General features: G+C 33.8%; 1 protein-coding gene and 1 non-coding gene across 2 annotated transcripts in view; both read right to left on the reverse strand.

The window, feature by feature from the left end:
* The window catches only part of SCFD1 (sec1 family domain containing 1), a 100,646-nt gene that overhangs the window by 75,622 nt on the left and 7,698 nt on the right, over positions 1–17,326 (reverse strand). Inside the window, exons 3-8 of the mRNA XM_027571063.2 lie at positions 16,732–16,820; positions 13,933–14,023; positions 8,484–8,606; positions 7,051–7,138; positions 2,918–3,007; positions 677–732 (exon numbers count right to left, since the gene is read on the reverse strand). Coding sequence (XP_027426864.1) covers positions 677–732; positions 2,918–3,007; positions 7,051–7,138; positions 8,484–8,606; positions 13,933–14,023; positions 16,732–16,820 — 537 coding nt within the window. The remainder of the gene's footprint in view (positions 1–676; positions 733–2,917; positions 3,008–7,050; positions 7,139–8,483; positions 8,607–13,932; positions 14,024–16,731; positions 16,821–17,326) is intronic.
* Positions 5,071–5,174, reverse strand: LOC113910650. Its single transcript, XR_003516155.1, has one exon. It is a non-coding gene; the product is annotated as a U6 spliceosomal RNA (small nuclear RNA).

A 17,326-nucleotide genomic window follows, 5' to 3' on the forward strand; every position in this document is an offset into this window, starting at 1 on the left:
GCAGTAATGAGCCACCCTCTTACCCAATCATGACTCTGTTTTACAAGGAATGTCTCTATATAGTGATGGCTGCAAGAGGCTCCAGAATAGAAATGGAATATGTGAAAGAAAGCAGCCCTCCACCAGTCAATGATTCATTGTGGCTAATAAAACTAAAAAATGTTAGTGTATCTTCCATCTTTCCACTTATCCTTTCCTTTTCAGTAATTCTGTAATTTCTCTAATCCCTTATTTTTTAATCTATAAAGCAAATTTTTGAATGCCCAGTTTATACTGAATATTTTACTCCAATATAATGGGATAGCAAATGTACTGCATTTTAAAAAGTTATGACTGTCAATAAACATTTGCTAAATGAAGATAAATATAAAATGATCTGGGGGATCAAATAAGCATTACTTGGAGAAACAAGGCAGAAAGACAAATATACATTTTAGTAAAAAAGAAACAGCTAGAATAGCATATTGAAGTAAATCATTTTTCTCCATCACATAACAGTATACAACGATTGCTTTTTTTTGGTGGCTTCCCAAAAAAATAAGAATATTTGCCTTTGGTACTTAATATATAACCCACAGCAATCACATACTTAATATTAACAAAAACACTTGAGGAACTTAAGGAAAACAACTGATAGAATATTATTTGTCATCAATGGATATCTGTATGAACTCACCACTGCTACCATTTCCGCTGCTGTTCCTCTTGAACATCTGATTATAGGAACAGCACCTATTTTAACAACAGATGTTAGCAATGATTTCAGCTCTTAATCAAAATGGATATTTGTAAAATACCTAACCATCAAAAATACAAGAGAAGTATACAATTTCAGGCTAGAAACATAAGAGGATTTATTATCTCAAGAGTAAAATCAAGGTTTCAGAAATGGACCTTTCCATTCAAAAAGAAAATATTAGGGAATTAAAAAAAAAAAAAAGACCATTTTTATATGGCGTTGGCTAATCAGTGTGACCAGATTTCTTTCAGTGAATTAAAACTAAATCAGGATTTGACTCCCTACAGGCAGTTCCAAAGAGTTCACTCACAGGAGTCACTTTAATTTGACTTAATGGAAAAGAATGAAAAGAGATTAGTTAATTTAGCAGTTTGGTATTATTATTCTTGATTTTACAAATTAACAATGAAGGATTGCAGTCTTTTTTAAAAAATTAATTTAAAAGATAAAAAACATATTCTTCCATTAATGTTTTTCAAAAAGCTCCTAAAACATGGCCTCAGTTCAATACTGAATCAGCTCATAGACCTCTTAATTTCTCTTTCTTTATTACTCCAAGTTTTATCAAAGGCTGAATCCTAAAATGACAGAAAAAATCCAACTGCACTGAAAATCTCAGAAAACAAACTGAGAACACTGTAATCTTTACATGCTGAAATTGGTGCATTCTAGACTCTATACAAAGCATGTTCAGTCAACTGCAAAAGTAAAATTGTAGAATATTAGCAAATTTTATAAAACTGTTTTCTGCCAATGGCAAGTTATACATGCTTGTCATATAAAATTCAAATATTAGAAATGTATAAAGTTAACCCTTTGATTCCAGCACCCTAAAATAATCTCCATTAAGAATTAGATATGGACTGTTTCAGATTATTTTTTACACGTAGTCTAAATAAATGCATTTATGAAGAGTACAAAAAAGAAAAATAGGATATTATACATACTGTTCTTAAATTTGCCTTTTTCACTTAATTTTTTGTTGATATCCTTCTATGTCAGTCAGATTGATAGTAATTTCAATTTCTCTTTTGAAAAAATCACTTTCTGAACTCTACAAAATAAAGGCTGCTCTAACACTTCAGTGGTCTTTTTTTTTAAAAAGATTTTATTTATTTGACAGAAAGAGACACAGCAAGAGAGGGAACACAAGCAGGGGGAGTGGGAGAGGGAGAAACAGACTTCCCGCAGAGCAGGGAGCCCAATGCAGGGCTCAATCCCAGGACCCTGGGATCATGACCTGAGCTGAATGCAGACGCTTAACGAATGAACCACTCAGGCACCCCTTCAGTGGTCTTTTACACTTCTTCAATCTACCTTTACCTTGAAAATATATCCTCAAGGAAAAATAACCTTAATGTCCACAAAAGACCTAGCATTCAGTGAAATTTTGGAGTGTGTGTAGGATGGCAAAACAGGAAGGTTAATTAAAAGACTGAAAGTTGTGTATAGATGTGCTCTGTTTAAAACAACAACCTTGTTTGAAGCTATTGAAGGTACTTGAAAGCAGGCAGAAAGTGCAGAGGAGTGAAACTTTGAAAGAAGAGATGTATTTGAAAAATGAGATACATTTTTAACCAGCTTTTCTCCTGAGGGTACTTTGCAGTTTGCAAGGCACAGAGGAAAAACGGCTCAAGCAGAAAACAGAAGACTTAATGAGCTAAGGAATCAAAGACTGGTGTTCAGGGCTGGAAATTAAAGGAGAAAAATCCCTCAAAGAAGGGAGCCCCAAAGCTTACATGTAAATTCTCCTCAAACTTCTGTTTATATCCTAAACTATTCATGGTATCTCTCTTTTCCTCAATTTTCTCATTTGTGAAATGAAGAGAAACTTTAATAATTTAGTGTAAGAGTCATTTTAACTAGGGTTTTCAGTGTCTGCAAAATTAAAATTGCAATTAGAAGGTTTCTAAACAGTAATTAGTAATAGTAAAGCATAAAATCACACATTAGATATTGAACACAAAGTAGCTATAAGTAAATTTAGATGTACCAAAGAAATGTTTAAAATTCTGAGTATAGTGGATTAATGGTATACGTAAATTTAGTGTTTTCTGGAACCTTGGGAGCGTGCCTTAATAGTTATATTTATCTCCATACTTAAAAATGTATTTGAAATTTTTCCTAATGGAGTATTAAATATTTTGAAGAAATAACTAGAAAGATTTGAGAACTTACCCAGGGTAACAAAAAAGCAGAAGAGGCTGTCAACAATAGTGTCCATAACAGTTTCCATCTCTGTGTCTGTGATATCTGGCCTGTTAATAGCTAAAATAACATACAGAGAAAAAAGTTACCAAACTTCTATGCCTTCATAACATTTGTAATAAATACTCAAACAAGTAAAATTTTTCATGTGTTACACTTTTAAGTGAACAAGTATCCACTAAAAACTATTACTAACTCGAAAAAACCCCATAGCACTTCAGTATCAGTAGGAGTGAGTAGTACCAACATCAGAGTAGTACTAAGAAAAAAATCTGCCACATAAAGTATACAAAATTTTTGTCAGAGCAAATAATAAATATCATATTCCATAATTTTATTCACAAACACTAGACGGCCTCAAGAAACTACTGAACTTATTACCCAACTACTGTCAGAAAGGACAATGCAAATCAATTATCACAAGCCCAGTGTCCCATATAATTTTTTTTTTGTATTAGAGTAAGTTATAGGAACTTCTTTTCTGATGTACTACACTGTACTGAAATGGTTTCTAAACTTTAGTGGGTATAAGAATCACTCTAGAAATATGAAAGAAGAGAAAGTTTCACTGGAAGCTATTAAAAATTCAAGATTCTTAGCCATTTCCCCCAACAATTCAATTCAATAGATCTGGATAATTCTAAGAAATCTGCAATTTTGACAAGCACCTCAAGTGATTCTTAGGGCTATACTTAAAAAAATAACAAACATTGCCATGAAAACCATACTTGACAAAGACCTTGCCTTACTCCTCTTCCATCTCTCACAATACCTAGGCCTAGTATTTGACAGATAGATGCTCAATAAATGTTTGTTAAAAGACTGACTGGACTAAAATATTATCTATATAATATTTTAAATTTCCCAACACCCTGAATGCGAAAACAAATATAAAATTCAATACAACTTGTGATTATGAGAGGAAAGCAGAATCCAACTGTATATATTAAAGTATCTAAAGAAAGTATGAACCATCCAGAGGACATAAAAATAATAAAGAATTCAACCATGCAATACAGAATCTGGATGAGGAAATATACTGCTACTTGGTGTTGCGGATTCAAATCAGAAGATAGAAATGACCAAAAGATACAATGTGAATTATGTAAATTCAAGGGACACCAATCCAGGGAAATACTCAGCTCATTCCATCAATCAAAGATGCAGATAAAATCCAAATGGAAGTGTCCAGCCCTTAGGTTCTACACCCTGGTCTCACACCTCTAAATAAGAACTGACTTGAAGAGTCAAAACATTGCCCATCAATAACCTCAACTCACTTATATGTTGACAACTTGGTTTGTCTGAGATAGTAGCCTGACTTTGAGAAGATAAAATCTCCTTCCTTTAAAAGGATAAATTTCCAATCCATGAGAAGTAGGTGAAATAAATAAAATCCATGACAGTAAAATATTATGTTGGGACTAAACTGTTTATCAGTTGAAGCACTTGTGATAATTGAGAGGATTTGGCATATAATTATGTAATGAATAAGAGCACTGACTCTGGAGTGAGTGCCTCGGTTTAGTAATCTGGTTCTGCCATTTCCTTATCAAGTTACTCAGTATCTGTGCCTAGGTTACTTCATCTGGAAAATATAATACTACTACCCACTTCACAAAGTTACTCGGGGGAGTAAACGAACTTACATTGTAAAGTGCTTAGAGAACAATCTATTATTATTATTATAAATATACTACTGAAAATCTGGGGCATACAATTATACTTTAAAATTAATAAAATTATACTTTAAATTTAATAATTTTAGACCTGTGATTCTTTGAGAGGTATAAGAAAATTAGTTATATTTATAAGTACCTGAAAGTGTAATGAATTTATTAGACTCACTATAAATTTAATTATTTAAAAAATTATTTAAATATTTGGGCAGATTTTGCTTATTAGATTTATAAATTTGTCTGGTCTCATATTTAAAATACTTAAAAATGAAAACACTGAATTTACAAATGCAATTTAAACTGTTTAAGGGAATTCAGCAAACCAAGTTTGCTGACTAAGCTTGTTAATTGGGGCTGACTAGAATCAAGTCTGTTCAATCTGAGTTAATTGATCAAAGAAAAAGTTAAGGTGCTTGGTTGTTTTTTTCTGTTGTTATTGTTGCTGCTTTTATGGAACACCTCATGAATTTGCATGTCATTCATGCACTGGGGCCATGCTAATATCTGTATGGTTCTGATTTGAGTCTATGTGCTGCTGAAGTGAGCACAAGGTGCTTTGTTTTTATACAACCATATTTATAAGTAACAATTTATAAGTTTCACCTAAAGGCTTAAGGAAAGCTAGGTTTTATTTTTTTTCTATTTTTTAATATTTTTTTATTTATTCATTCAAGACACAGATACAGAGAGAGAGAGAGAGAATATTAGCAGGGGGAGAAGCAGAGGAAGGGGGAGAAGCAGGCCCCTGCTGAGCAGGGACGGGGCTCGATCCCAGGACCCTGGGATCATGACCTGAGCCTAAGGCAGACACTTAACCATCTGAGCCACCCAGGCGCCCTGGAAAAGTAGGTTTTAAACATGTAACTTAAATACTTAATAGTTAATTAAAACTCAATTAATTGTAAATAGACTTCTGTAAGTAACAACTATTGTCAAAAATCTCTGACACGGGCAATTCAGCAAACGCTTACACCCCTTTAGGGATGTTGTTTAATTTCTAAAAGACAGTATGCTATGGAGCTCAAAAAAGTCAAAAACTGATGTTCTCTTCTCTCAGGGAGCTTAACATCTGGGCCAATATTTCCTAATAGGGTACCACTGGCATTTTGGGCAGAACAATTTTCTGTTATGAGTATGGTTTACACACTGTAGAACATCTAGCATCCCTAGTCCCTGCTCAGTGAATGCTAGTAGCAGCCCAGGCTAACGTGACAATCAAAAATATCCTTACACATTTCCAAATGCCCCCTTAGGGGGCCATACTCTCCACTTAGGAGACAATGAAATTCTAGTCAGCCCCAAACATCTCAATCCTTAAGCAGCAAATTAATGATTATTTGAATGAACTGGCTAATCATATCTACTACAGCCTGTGTTTTTCTTTAAAATATCTGAAATCATCAGTGGACATAACGTTTCAGTTAAGCAAGATGAACTTTTAGAGATCTGCTATAAACACTGTATCTAAAGTCAACAATACTGTATTGTACACTTAAAAAGATTAAGGGACAAAAAAAGTGTTTTGCAAAAAAAAAAAAGCAACATAGATAATAAAATGGGGTTTGGGTGTTGTGTGTGTGTGTGTGTGTGTGTGTGTGTGTGTGTGTGTGTGTGTGTGTGTGTGTGTGTGTGTGTGTGTGTGTGTGTGTGTGTGTGTGTGTGTGTGTGTGTGTGTGTGTGTGTGTGTATGCATGTGTGTCTACTAGTTTTAATCTACATCCAGGAATGGCCAGTTTACCAAAATTCTGAATACAAACTCCAGAGGTGGTTAGATAGCATTTGATCAAATATCAATATTCAATCCACTAGTAAATGCACAGGGTATAAGAATCAAGGGAGTCTAACAACCTGTATTTGAGAAAGGCACCTATACTTCATTCCACAATAGTGCTATAATAACTACTGAAAAATAGCAATATTAGCCAACCTTTTCCGAGTCCTTATTATGTGCCAGAAACCTTTCTAGGCATTTTACACATACTAATTCATTTAATTTCCACAAAAACTCTGTGAGGTAAATAGTATTATTATCCCCACTTTAGAGATGAGGAAACTAAAGCACAGAGAAGCAGAGTAAGTTGGTCTTGTCCAAGAATCAAAGTACTAGAAGATACACTGAATCCTACTACTAAAATACTGTCTTATTTGCCATGAATGAACCACTCACGCAAGCTGCTATGTGGTACCTAAAAGGTCAGAGAATTGGTACTTCATTGAGCTGACAAAACAACTTTATTACATGTTGCTTATAAGTGACAGAATTTAGTCTGAGACTTATTTTCTTGGGTGTGCTTTAAAAACTCTTTTAGAGTTCTACTGCTGTAATCAAAGCTGGCTTTTGATTGTACCAAATATGCTATTTTTTTTTATGGTACATCACTCGTTTTGTTAACAATGAATTACAATATTCCTGTTTTTACATACCACGATATGAAACAAGCTCCTTATTTTGATTACATAATACAAACATATCATCTTCCAAAGTAATAAAATTGAGATACTGATCAAAAACCTAGAAACAAAAGAAAAGGTTCAGAAATAAATTTTACAACATATTTTTTTAAGTAGACTCCATGCCCAATGTAGGGCTTGAACTTATGACCCTGGGTCCAAGGGTCACATGTTCTACCTACTGAGCCACCCAGGTGCCCCAATTTTACAATACTGAAACAACATTTAGTTTGATTTAATCAACCAATGGTAAAAATGGAAAAAATTATAATTATATTCAATAACTAAAAATTATACTATTGTAGCAGACTGCCTCCCTGGGTAAGAATGAGGAGTTAGTATCAAAAAGGAATGTAAATAAGGAGGGCAGTAATATTTTCAGAAAACAAAATTTAAGAAGATATAAAAATATAGATATAAAAATTTGTTTAAAGACTGTGGTGGGGATGGGAATTTTTATTAGTTCTGAAGAAAAAAAATCACAATTTTACATTCATTTTAATAACATTTTCCTAAGAAAGTCATAGTAACTATTTTTCCACCTTGGACACTTATAAAGAAGTTATACTAGTTCTTTAGAAGTGCAAATCAGGGGAAAAATTAAGAAAACTCTTTGAAATACATTAAATTTAATTAAACAAACTGAGAACTACTTCTATTATTTTATTTAAACTAATGATAAACTTTGAAAAGAAGAACATTAAGACATAGGCCTCAAAAACTAATCAGTAGTAGTTAGTAGACTATCTAAATCTAACCAGTGGGAAAAAATGGGAAGTAAATACATAGTTGTTTAGGCTTTTATTTGTCCTATATCATTTCCTAGAATTTCATGTCTTGTCCAAATTCAAGAAGCACAGGGCACAGTAGGGCTATAACCAAGAATACATTTACAGATTTATTTATAACTAAGCTGAACCTATCTAAAGAGCAACTGTGATGTAGAATGGCCGGCCTGTCCTAAGTTCCTTCTTTCTTATAATACGCAATATAGCTTCTTTGGGTTCTCTCTTCTAAGTAGATCTGAAGATAGTATGGCGACTACAGTGATTATAAATAAATAATGTCAATATATTTTTAGTATAATTTATAACAAAACTATCAAACTATTTCTAAGTCAAGCTAAAAAGATTACAAATCCTAGCCTAAAACAAAGACAGATTTCCACATTTTATTTTTATCTTTCAAATTCACTGAATTATAGGTACCTTTAGTTTGGTTTATTTTGCCTAGTTCAAACTGTAGATAATTTGCATTATCAGAACTCTTTCTAAAAGTAATGAGTCTAAATATTTCTTAGGTTGATTTGGTCCTCTGTAAATTAGGCACCTGAGTCAATTAACAGGTTTCAGAATATGCTAAATTTTACACTAACAAAATGTCATCAGCCAACCAAAATCTCTTACCTTGGCTACTTGTGTTACTGCACTGGCCGCTAATGCTGCATTTGCAATATCTTCCAGTTTACTTCTTGAAATAGCAGAAATAAAATTTAAATAATATGATTCATAGAGTTGATTTCGCAGATCCTAGAAATACAATGAATACTTCATTCTTATGAGCCAGTATAAAGGATGACCACAAATAAAAACCTTTTAGATAACTATCGGAGCAAGATTTTGTCATTATATAAATGACAAAAAAAAAAAAAAACAAATCCCAAGAGAAAAAAGTCATGAAGAAGTATTGGTTATTTGGTTGCCAGATATAATGGACCTATATATTAACAAAGTGATGATATAATATTATCAATAAAATTCTATTTTAATTACAATATCACATAAAACTGCTTGAAACAGTATATCTGCATTTTTCTTAAAAATATCCAGAAATGGCTCTCATATAGTAAAATGCTTATTATATTTTGCAGATACTATCTTCTACTGCTCTGGTCATGTAGTAATACTACATATTTCCTTTGCTGTTCAGACATAATTCCAATGACCAATTCCAGAAGTATTACTTCTCAAACACCCAAAAGTAGTAAAATTTAAAGTTATGCAAATTCTTAAATCAAATTTACTTATGTTTTTAAACTCTAGGCAAATAGGTATCTAAATAACCATACAGGCATACCTTGTATATGGTGTGGGTTCAGTTTCAAACAACCACAATAGAGCAAACATTGTAACAGAGTGAGTCAAAATTATTTTTTGGTTTCCCAGTGCCTATGAAAATTATGTCCATATGATACTGTAGTCTATTAAGTGTGCAATAGCATTATGTCTAAAAAAAAAGAGTATACACCTTACTTAAAAAATACTCTATTGCTAAAAAATGCTAACCATCATCCAAGCTTTCAGCAAATTATTACTGATCACAGATCACCATAACAAATATAATAATGGAAGTTTGAAACAGTGTGATAATTACCAAAATATGACACAGAAACATGAAGTGAGCAAATGCTGCTGGGAAAATGGCACTGATAGACTTGTTTGATGCAGGGTTGCCACAAACCTTCAATTTCTAAAAAGTGCAGTATCTTTGAAGTGCAATAAAACAACATATGCTTGTATTTATTTGAACCTAAGATACTGTCCATTGAAAGAAGCACCATTATGTACCACCGAGAAAGAATTAATGCTGCCAATAAAATTCTATTAACACACCATCAATTTTAAGATGCATCTGGTATCAGAGATGTTTAAGTGTCAAAAACGAAGGGTTTGGAGGCTGTGTGAGGAAGGCTGCTGAGCAGGGCAGTGGTTAAACAAAGGTTGCGGGACTGATTAAAGGATGAAGGATTGAGAAATAAGGGGAATGAGAAAATAAGTCAGTATGTGGAAGATACTGGGAATTATGTTTCTCATTGTCATAAAAAGGAGTTACAGATTTGTAAAGGGAAAAAGAAAAAACTAGGATGAATCCTGTATTTCTGAAATGAAACAATTTTGGATATTACCTATCTTTTTATCTAGAGAGATAAGGAAGATTTCTAGAGTTAAACATAGATATAGAGTGTGCGTATATATACATACATATATTTCCTAGTTCTGTCCATTGAGATGTCCTAAGAACTCTAACACCCCAGTAGCAATGCCTACGCCTTATTCCCAGTTGCTGATTTCTAAATACCATTCTCTACAAAAAACAACCAGGGCTCCTTAGACAAATGGCTGAATCTTGGCCTAGAACAGAGAAAGTATGAGATGAGACTGAATAATTTATTGTGCCTAAAAATAAGAAAGTGGTCCAAGAATGATGGAGACATTGCAAAAGGACACAGAAATTGAAAAAGGTTGCAGGATATAAGATCAACATATAAAAGTCAATTGTGCATCTATACATTTGCAATGAGCAATCCAAAAAACAGAATTAAGAAAACAATCCCATTCACAATAGCATTAAAAAAATATGAGAGAATATATTTAACAAAAGAAATGTAAAACTTTTATTTGCACACAAGACATTACTGAGAGAAATTAAAGAAGATCTAAACAAATGAAATGATATTCCACGTTCATGGATCAGAAAATTTAATATTGTAAAGATGACAATGTTCTCCCCAAATTGATCTACAGATTCAATGCAATCCCTATGAGATTCAAGTTCCAGGTAGCTTCCTACAGAAATTCACAACCTAAACCTAAAATTAATATAAAATTCAAGGGACCTAGGAAAGCCAAAACAATCTGGAAAACAAAGTGTAAAGTTGGAGGAATCAATTTCCCAATTTCAAACCTTGCTACAGAGCAAGAGTAGTAAAGACAGTGTGATGTTGGCATGGGACAGACACAGAGATCAGTGGAATAGAACTGAGAGTCCAGAAATAAACCAATGTATCTACTGTTAATTAATTTTCAATAAAACTGCCAAAACCATTCATGGGAGAAAGAATAATCTCTTCAATAAATGATGCTGGGACAACAGGAGAGCCACATGCAAAGAATGAAGGTGGACACCTCGCTCATGCCATATATAAAAACTAACTCAAAATGGATCAAAGATCTAAATGTAAGAGCCAAAAGCATAAAAATCTTTGAAGAAAACATGGAGATTTGGCCATGGTTTCTTAAATATGACACCAAAAGCACAAGCAACTAAAGAAAAAATCAACTTAAAACTAAGTTTAAAATCAAAATTAAAAAATTTTTGTGCCCCAAAGGATACCATCAAGAATGAAAAGACAACCCACAGAATAGGCAAAAACACTTCCAAATGATATACTTGGTAAGAGTCTAGCATCCAAAATATAGAAAGTACTCTAACAACTCAACATTAAAAGAACCCAATTAAATACTGGACAAGGGATCTGAATAGACATTTCTCCAAAGATGTACAAATGGCCAAAAAGCACATTAAAAGATGCATATAATATCATCAGTCACCAGGAAAAGGCGAATCAAAACCACAATGAGATAACACTTTAGGATGGCTATTATCAAAATGTCAGATAATAAAAAATACTGACAAGGATCTGGAGAAACTGGAAGCCTCACAGACTGCTGGAAAGAATATAAAACGATGCAACCACTTTGGAAAACAGTGTAGCAGTTTCTCAAAAGGTAAACCATATACATGAATATCCATAAAAATATTTGTGTGGGGGGGGTGCCTGGGTGGCTCAGTCGTTAAGCATCTGCCTTCGGCTCAGGTCACGATCCCAGGGTCCTGGGATCGAGCCCCGCATCAGGCTCTCTGCTCCCTGGGAAGCCTGCTTCTCCCTCTCCCACTCCCCCTGCTTGTGTTCCCTCTCTCGCTGTGTCTCTCTCTGTCAAATAAAAATCTTGAAAAAAAAATTGTGTGTGTGTGTATTCTTCAAATGCTACATAAACAACAAAATGAAAGTAATATTCTATATAAAATTGTCTCCCGCCTTAAAAAAAAAAAAAAGTTAACTATAGAGTTATTTGACCCAGCAATTCTATTCCTAGGTGTTAATGGACATAAGAAAAATGAAAACGCATACATACACAGAAATGTGTACAAATATGTTTATAGTAGCATTATTCATAATAGCCAAAAAGTGGAAGGGATTGATAAATCCTATCTCTTTAAAAAATGGCACAGTCAGGTTTATGCAAGATAAAAGAGAAAGCTGGGCATCATCAGCTACATAGGACACAAAATATGTGATCTTCATTAACAATTTAAATACAGTTGACCCTGGAACAACGCGGGGGTTGGGGCGCTGACACCTTGACAGTTGAAAATTCACATGTAACTTCTGATTCCCCAAGAAATTAACTAATAGTCTACTGCTGACCAGAAGACTTACTGAAACATAGTCAGTTAACACATATTTTGTATGTTATATGTATTATATACTGTATTCCTACAATAGCGTAAGATAGAGGAAAGATTAAAAAAATCGTAAGGGAGAGAAAATACACTTACGATACTGTACTGCAAAACACCAGCCTTTAAGTGGACCTGTGTAGTTCAAACCTGTGTTGCAAGGGTCAACTGTAGGAATTTGATTCAACAGTCAGCAACAAGATGCTAGCAGACACTGTTAGCTACTTATCTAATATCCATTTTCCCCCTCTTCCTTGCTAAAAGAATCCAGATTTTGTTGGGGGATAATACATTCATTTAAATATTAACTTTTGCACCCTCTTTTGAAGTTAATTCTAACCAGTGAAACATAAATAAATTAGAGTCTTCTGGGCATTTCTGGGAAATCTTAGCTTTCCTGATCAAAAGGAACAGTTAGGACTGGCATCATTTATTTCTCCCTTCTTGCTTTGCACATAGATGTGGTATGAGCCTCAGCTGCCACATAACATCCAGGAAGCAACAATGAAGACATTGAAAAGGGAAACCAAAGACAACAGATCAGAAGGACTGAAGGAGCCGCAGTCTGACTACTTCATACAGCCATTATACAAGCTTGGACATCGTACTCCCAGACTTCCTATTATCTCAGAAAAATACAACCCTATTTTTTAAAGTTAATATAGTTAGATTTTCTGGGGCGCCTGGGTGGTTCAGTCGGTTAAGCAACCGCCTTCAGCTCAGGTCATGATCCCAGGGTCCTGGGATCGAGTCCTTTATGGGCTCCCCGCTCAGCGGGAAACCTGCTTCTCCCTCTCCCTCTGCCCTTCTTTGCGGCTTGTGCTCTCTCTCTCTCTCTCTCTCTCTCTCTCAAATAAGTAAATAAAATCTTTAAAAAAAGATATAGTTAGATTTTCTGGTTTTTAAAGCCAGGTTAAGTCCTAATCAATATGCTTCTTCAGCTAAAAAATTTTAAATCTTTCAGTCTCTTTAAAATTCAAAGATAGTCTCAAAAATCAAAGTGGGAAATTGGGTAAGACAATTTCTGATTTTTCACACTGGAAATCTTAAGAAATTTTTAGTTTTTATTTATTTATTTTTTATAAAGATTTTATTTGATACAGAGAGAGAACACAAGCGGGGGGGGGAGAGGGAGAGGGAGAGTAGGCTCCCCGCTGAGCAGAGAGCCCCGACATGGGGCTTGATCCCAGGATCCTGGGACCATGACCTGAGCTGAAGGCAGCTGCTCAACCAACTGAGCCATCCAGGCGCCCCCTAAGAAATTTTTTTTAAAAAGATTTTATTTATTTATTTGTTTGTTTGTTTGTTAGAGAGAGAGAGAGAGAGAGAGAGAGAGAGAGAGAGAGAGAGAGGGAGAGCAAGCACGCACAAGCAGGGGAGGAGTAGGCAGGGGGAGGAGTAGGCAGGGGGAGAAGCAGGCAAAGGGAGAAGTAGGCTCCCTGCTGAGCACGGAGCCCAATGCAGGACTCGATCCCAGGACTCTGGGATTATGACCTGAGCCGAATGCAGACGTTCAACTGACTGAGCCATCCAGGCATCCCGAAATCTAAGAAATTTTTTGGAAAAAAACCTGTTTCCACATTACAGGGTCGGGAAATTAAGAACCCATATTACCTGGCACATTCTGTCAATATTTTCTTCAGTTGGCATTACAAAGTACACTGCAGGAACATCTGGTATAGGATCTCGATCAGAGTGCAAAAGCCTAAAAGACATAAAGAACATAAAATTCATGTTTTTCTTAGTCACTTATCTACAAATATAGTTTAGAACAGTATTTCTCAAACTAGGAATTAACCAGTTCAGGGACAAGAACCAGTATACTAAAAGTGCTTGCTGAAATTAATCATTTAACCCAGCTTTTTCCTTGTATCAGTGCTAATATTATTTATTAGTAAGATCCTAATGTGTCTTCATCTCTTCTACTACAATCACCTTATTTCTAATACCAATATTCTTCCTGAAGAACTAAAGCATATTCAATATCAATTTTATTTCCAGTTTTCATAGAAATATGGCTGGGGAGTGCAGTTCTTTAAGAGGGTAAACAGAAAGTTGGAAGAGTCTTTAAAAATAATGAAAAATTCTGGGGCGCCTGGGTGGCTCAGTTGGTTAAAGCATCTGCCTTCAGCTCAGGTCATGATCCCAGGGTCCTGGGATCAAGCCCTGCATCGGGCTCCCTGCTCAGTGAGGAGTCTGCTTCTCCCTCTCCCACTCCCCCTGCTTGTGTTCCCTCTCTCGCTGTGTCTCTCTCTGTCAAATAAATAAATAAAACCTTAAAAAAAATCATTAAAAAAATAAAATGAAAAATTTTAACCATAAATAAAATCAAATATATTTTTAAATGAAAGATATATGAATGCTTCCTTAAACCTTTAAGACAATCTATTTTTTTATATTTATTGCATCATAAGAAAATGAACAAGTGATCTAAGCATCTCATAGATTATACCACCTGATAGTTTTCTCCTACAATTCAGGGAGTATCTTGATTCAAATATCCCAATATCAAATCACAAAATGTCTTTATTCTTCACTGTAAGATTCTGCTATACTTATATCAGGAAATATGACAACATGATCTTTGTACAATATTCTAGTCATCCTATGAACAATCTTCTGTATGCAGTCTTCCTATACGTGCTTCTCTATTGCAATCACCTCTCTATAAGGAAGAGAGTGAAAGAGGCTGCCACTGTGTCTGCATTTCATGACTTCCTTCCTTCTGTTGGGCTGCTGCTACTGACACCAAAAAGATTAACACTGTTATGGCAGCCATTGTTATCTTCTTATGCTGGCTGTCCAACTGCCTAAAGGGCTACAACCACCATTTCATCTTCTGGAAACTTAATAACTATTACTTCCTACAAATCAGCCTAAACCAGCTTGCAGGATATAAAGTAACTGACGAAGTATTCTTCAGCAAACAGGGAAGAATAGTCAGAGGCACCCCGTGCAGAAATTCACAAGGGCAGCTGTGTGATCTGTCATCTTTTCATGTCCTGGTGACAACAGCAACAGGTAGCAAAAAGAATCTATTACTCTCAAACTGGCAGACTAGCTTGTCACTCCTTAAGGAAGTACTAAGGCTCATCTCTGTTAGTCACTGTTACTGAGCCATTATGGTTCAGTAGACAAACAGTACAGAATTCATGGTCAAGCAATCTGAACACTGCTAGTAACTAGCTGTACAATTATGGGACAATCACTTAAACTCTATAAACTTTAATCTTTTGTTAGTAAAATAAATGAATAGTTTGGCAGCAATAGTAACCAATGCTTATTAATAAATCACCATTTCCAAGGACGACATCAAGCCAAATATTCAAGTAGAAAGAATGAACACATTACCAACAACAAATTTTTATTTTAAGTCTGAAATAAAAATGAAAGGAAAATCCGTATTCCATATTTCATCAAACCTAAGGTGCTATCAATTTTAAAACATATTAAAATAATTTATGTTAAAATTGACAGAAAAATGCTGCCAATTTAAACATGACATAGCATTAATTAGTAGATCCTAATTTCAGAAATATAAAAAAGTGAAAAATATATTTTAGAATTAATGCAATATAATATTCTATTTTAAAACAAATGCTCAACATAAAATTGTAGAATTTAAGAATTTAACCACATTCTGATATGTTACTCACTGGAAATCTAAAACCACATTCCCACTAAAAGAGCACATTTCAATCCAATATATCATAACATAATAGAATGAGAATTGGTTATAACTCCATAAATAGAACAAAATGCAAACAGGTTAGAATATCTTGGAATCCTTCAGTACATAAAAGTATTAGTATGTATACATGAATACAGCCCTTCTCCAAATGTTCTATTCAGCCAAGTCTACAAAGCAATGCAATTTGTTTTATTTATCAAACATATCAGAAGTAATAAAATCAAATACAGTCAGTAGTGAAGAAGACAGCACAGATAGGTCCTATGGTGATTAAGTGATTATTTCATAGATATTTATATTTTTCATATTAATGATAAACTAATTTAGATATTCTTTTTAAAAAGTATATTTAAATTGAAGAAATAAAAAATTTTCAGAGATGGAAGAGACCTTAACAGAACCAGTTCTTTTCCTTCACATAAGAGGGTAAACCAGTCTGTATGAAAAGACACAAGAGAGAAAATTTAAATTCTGAAATTATAAAGTCTCAGATTTAGGTATAAAGTAGGTATAAAGAGGTATAAAGTAACTATAAACTAAAAAACTTCAGAAGTAAACATAAAAGGAGATAAGAGAAAAAAACATTTTTTATACAAGTACTGTAGCTAGTATTATTTTCTCTATAAACGTCCCTTAATAATTTGATTTCAAGGTGGCCAAATATATCCTTTAACAAAGTATCTGAAAACAAATGTCATTATTAGAAATACATTAGAACTCACAGATGCAGAGTGATTCCCATGTCTCTCAGCTCTTTCACAGACAGCAGTGGAGAGATGATATCTTGGCCAAATCTGTCATAAATGAGCACCTAGTTAAAATTAAAAAAAAAAAAAAGTGTTTTTGAAACATCATTGTCAGTGAACAGTCGATGAAGAACTCATATTAAGACAATGTTGAAGTATATTTTATTTTAATAAATCATGTATGCTGAATTCTTTTACTTACCTCAATTTAATATTTTCCATCTTTTACTAAAATGTACATTCATGTCATAATCTATTTTTTAAAGCATGCTCACTCAAGGCTAAAATAAATTAATATTACATAAATTTATTCTAAAATATTTTTTCTAGGATAAAAAAGCATACTAGAAACTATAAATATTCATCCGAAGCTAATAATAAAGGACTCTACCATCAACAAACTCACATACCCTTCCCCACAGAGTTTGCACATATCCTTTCTAAAAAGAGAGAAGTAAAAATTAGTCCCTCTCAAAACTAATGTGTAACAAGTGTAAAGAAAATTTGCTAATTTAAGCATCTCAGATTAATAAGATACTCATTTAAAAAATTAAGTCCCTCAAGAGTACTT

The sequence above is a fragment of the Zalophus californianus genome, chromosome 6, assembly GCF_009762305.2.
Source record: "Zalophus californianus isolate mZalCal1 chromosome 6, mZalCal1.pri.v2, whole genome shotgun sequence".
NCBI lineage: Eukaryota > Metazoa > Chordata > Mammalia > Carnivora > Otariidae > Zalophus > Zalophus californianus.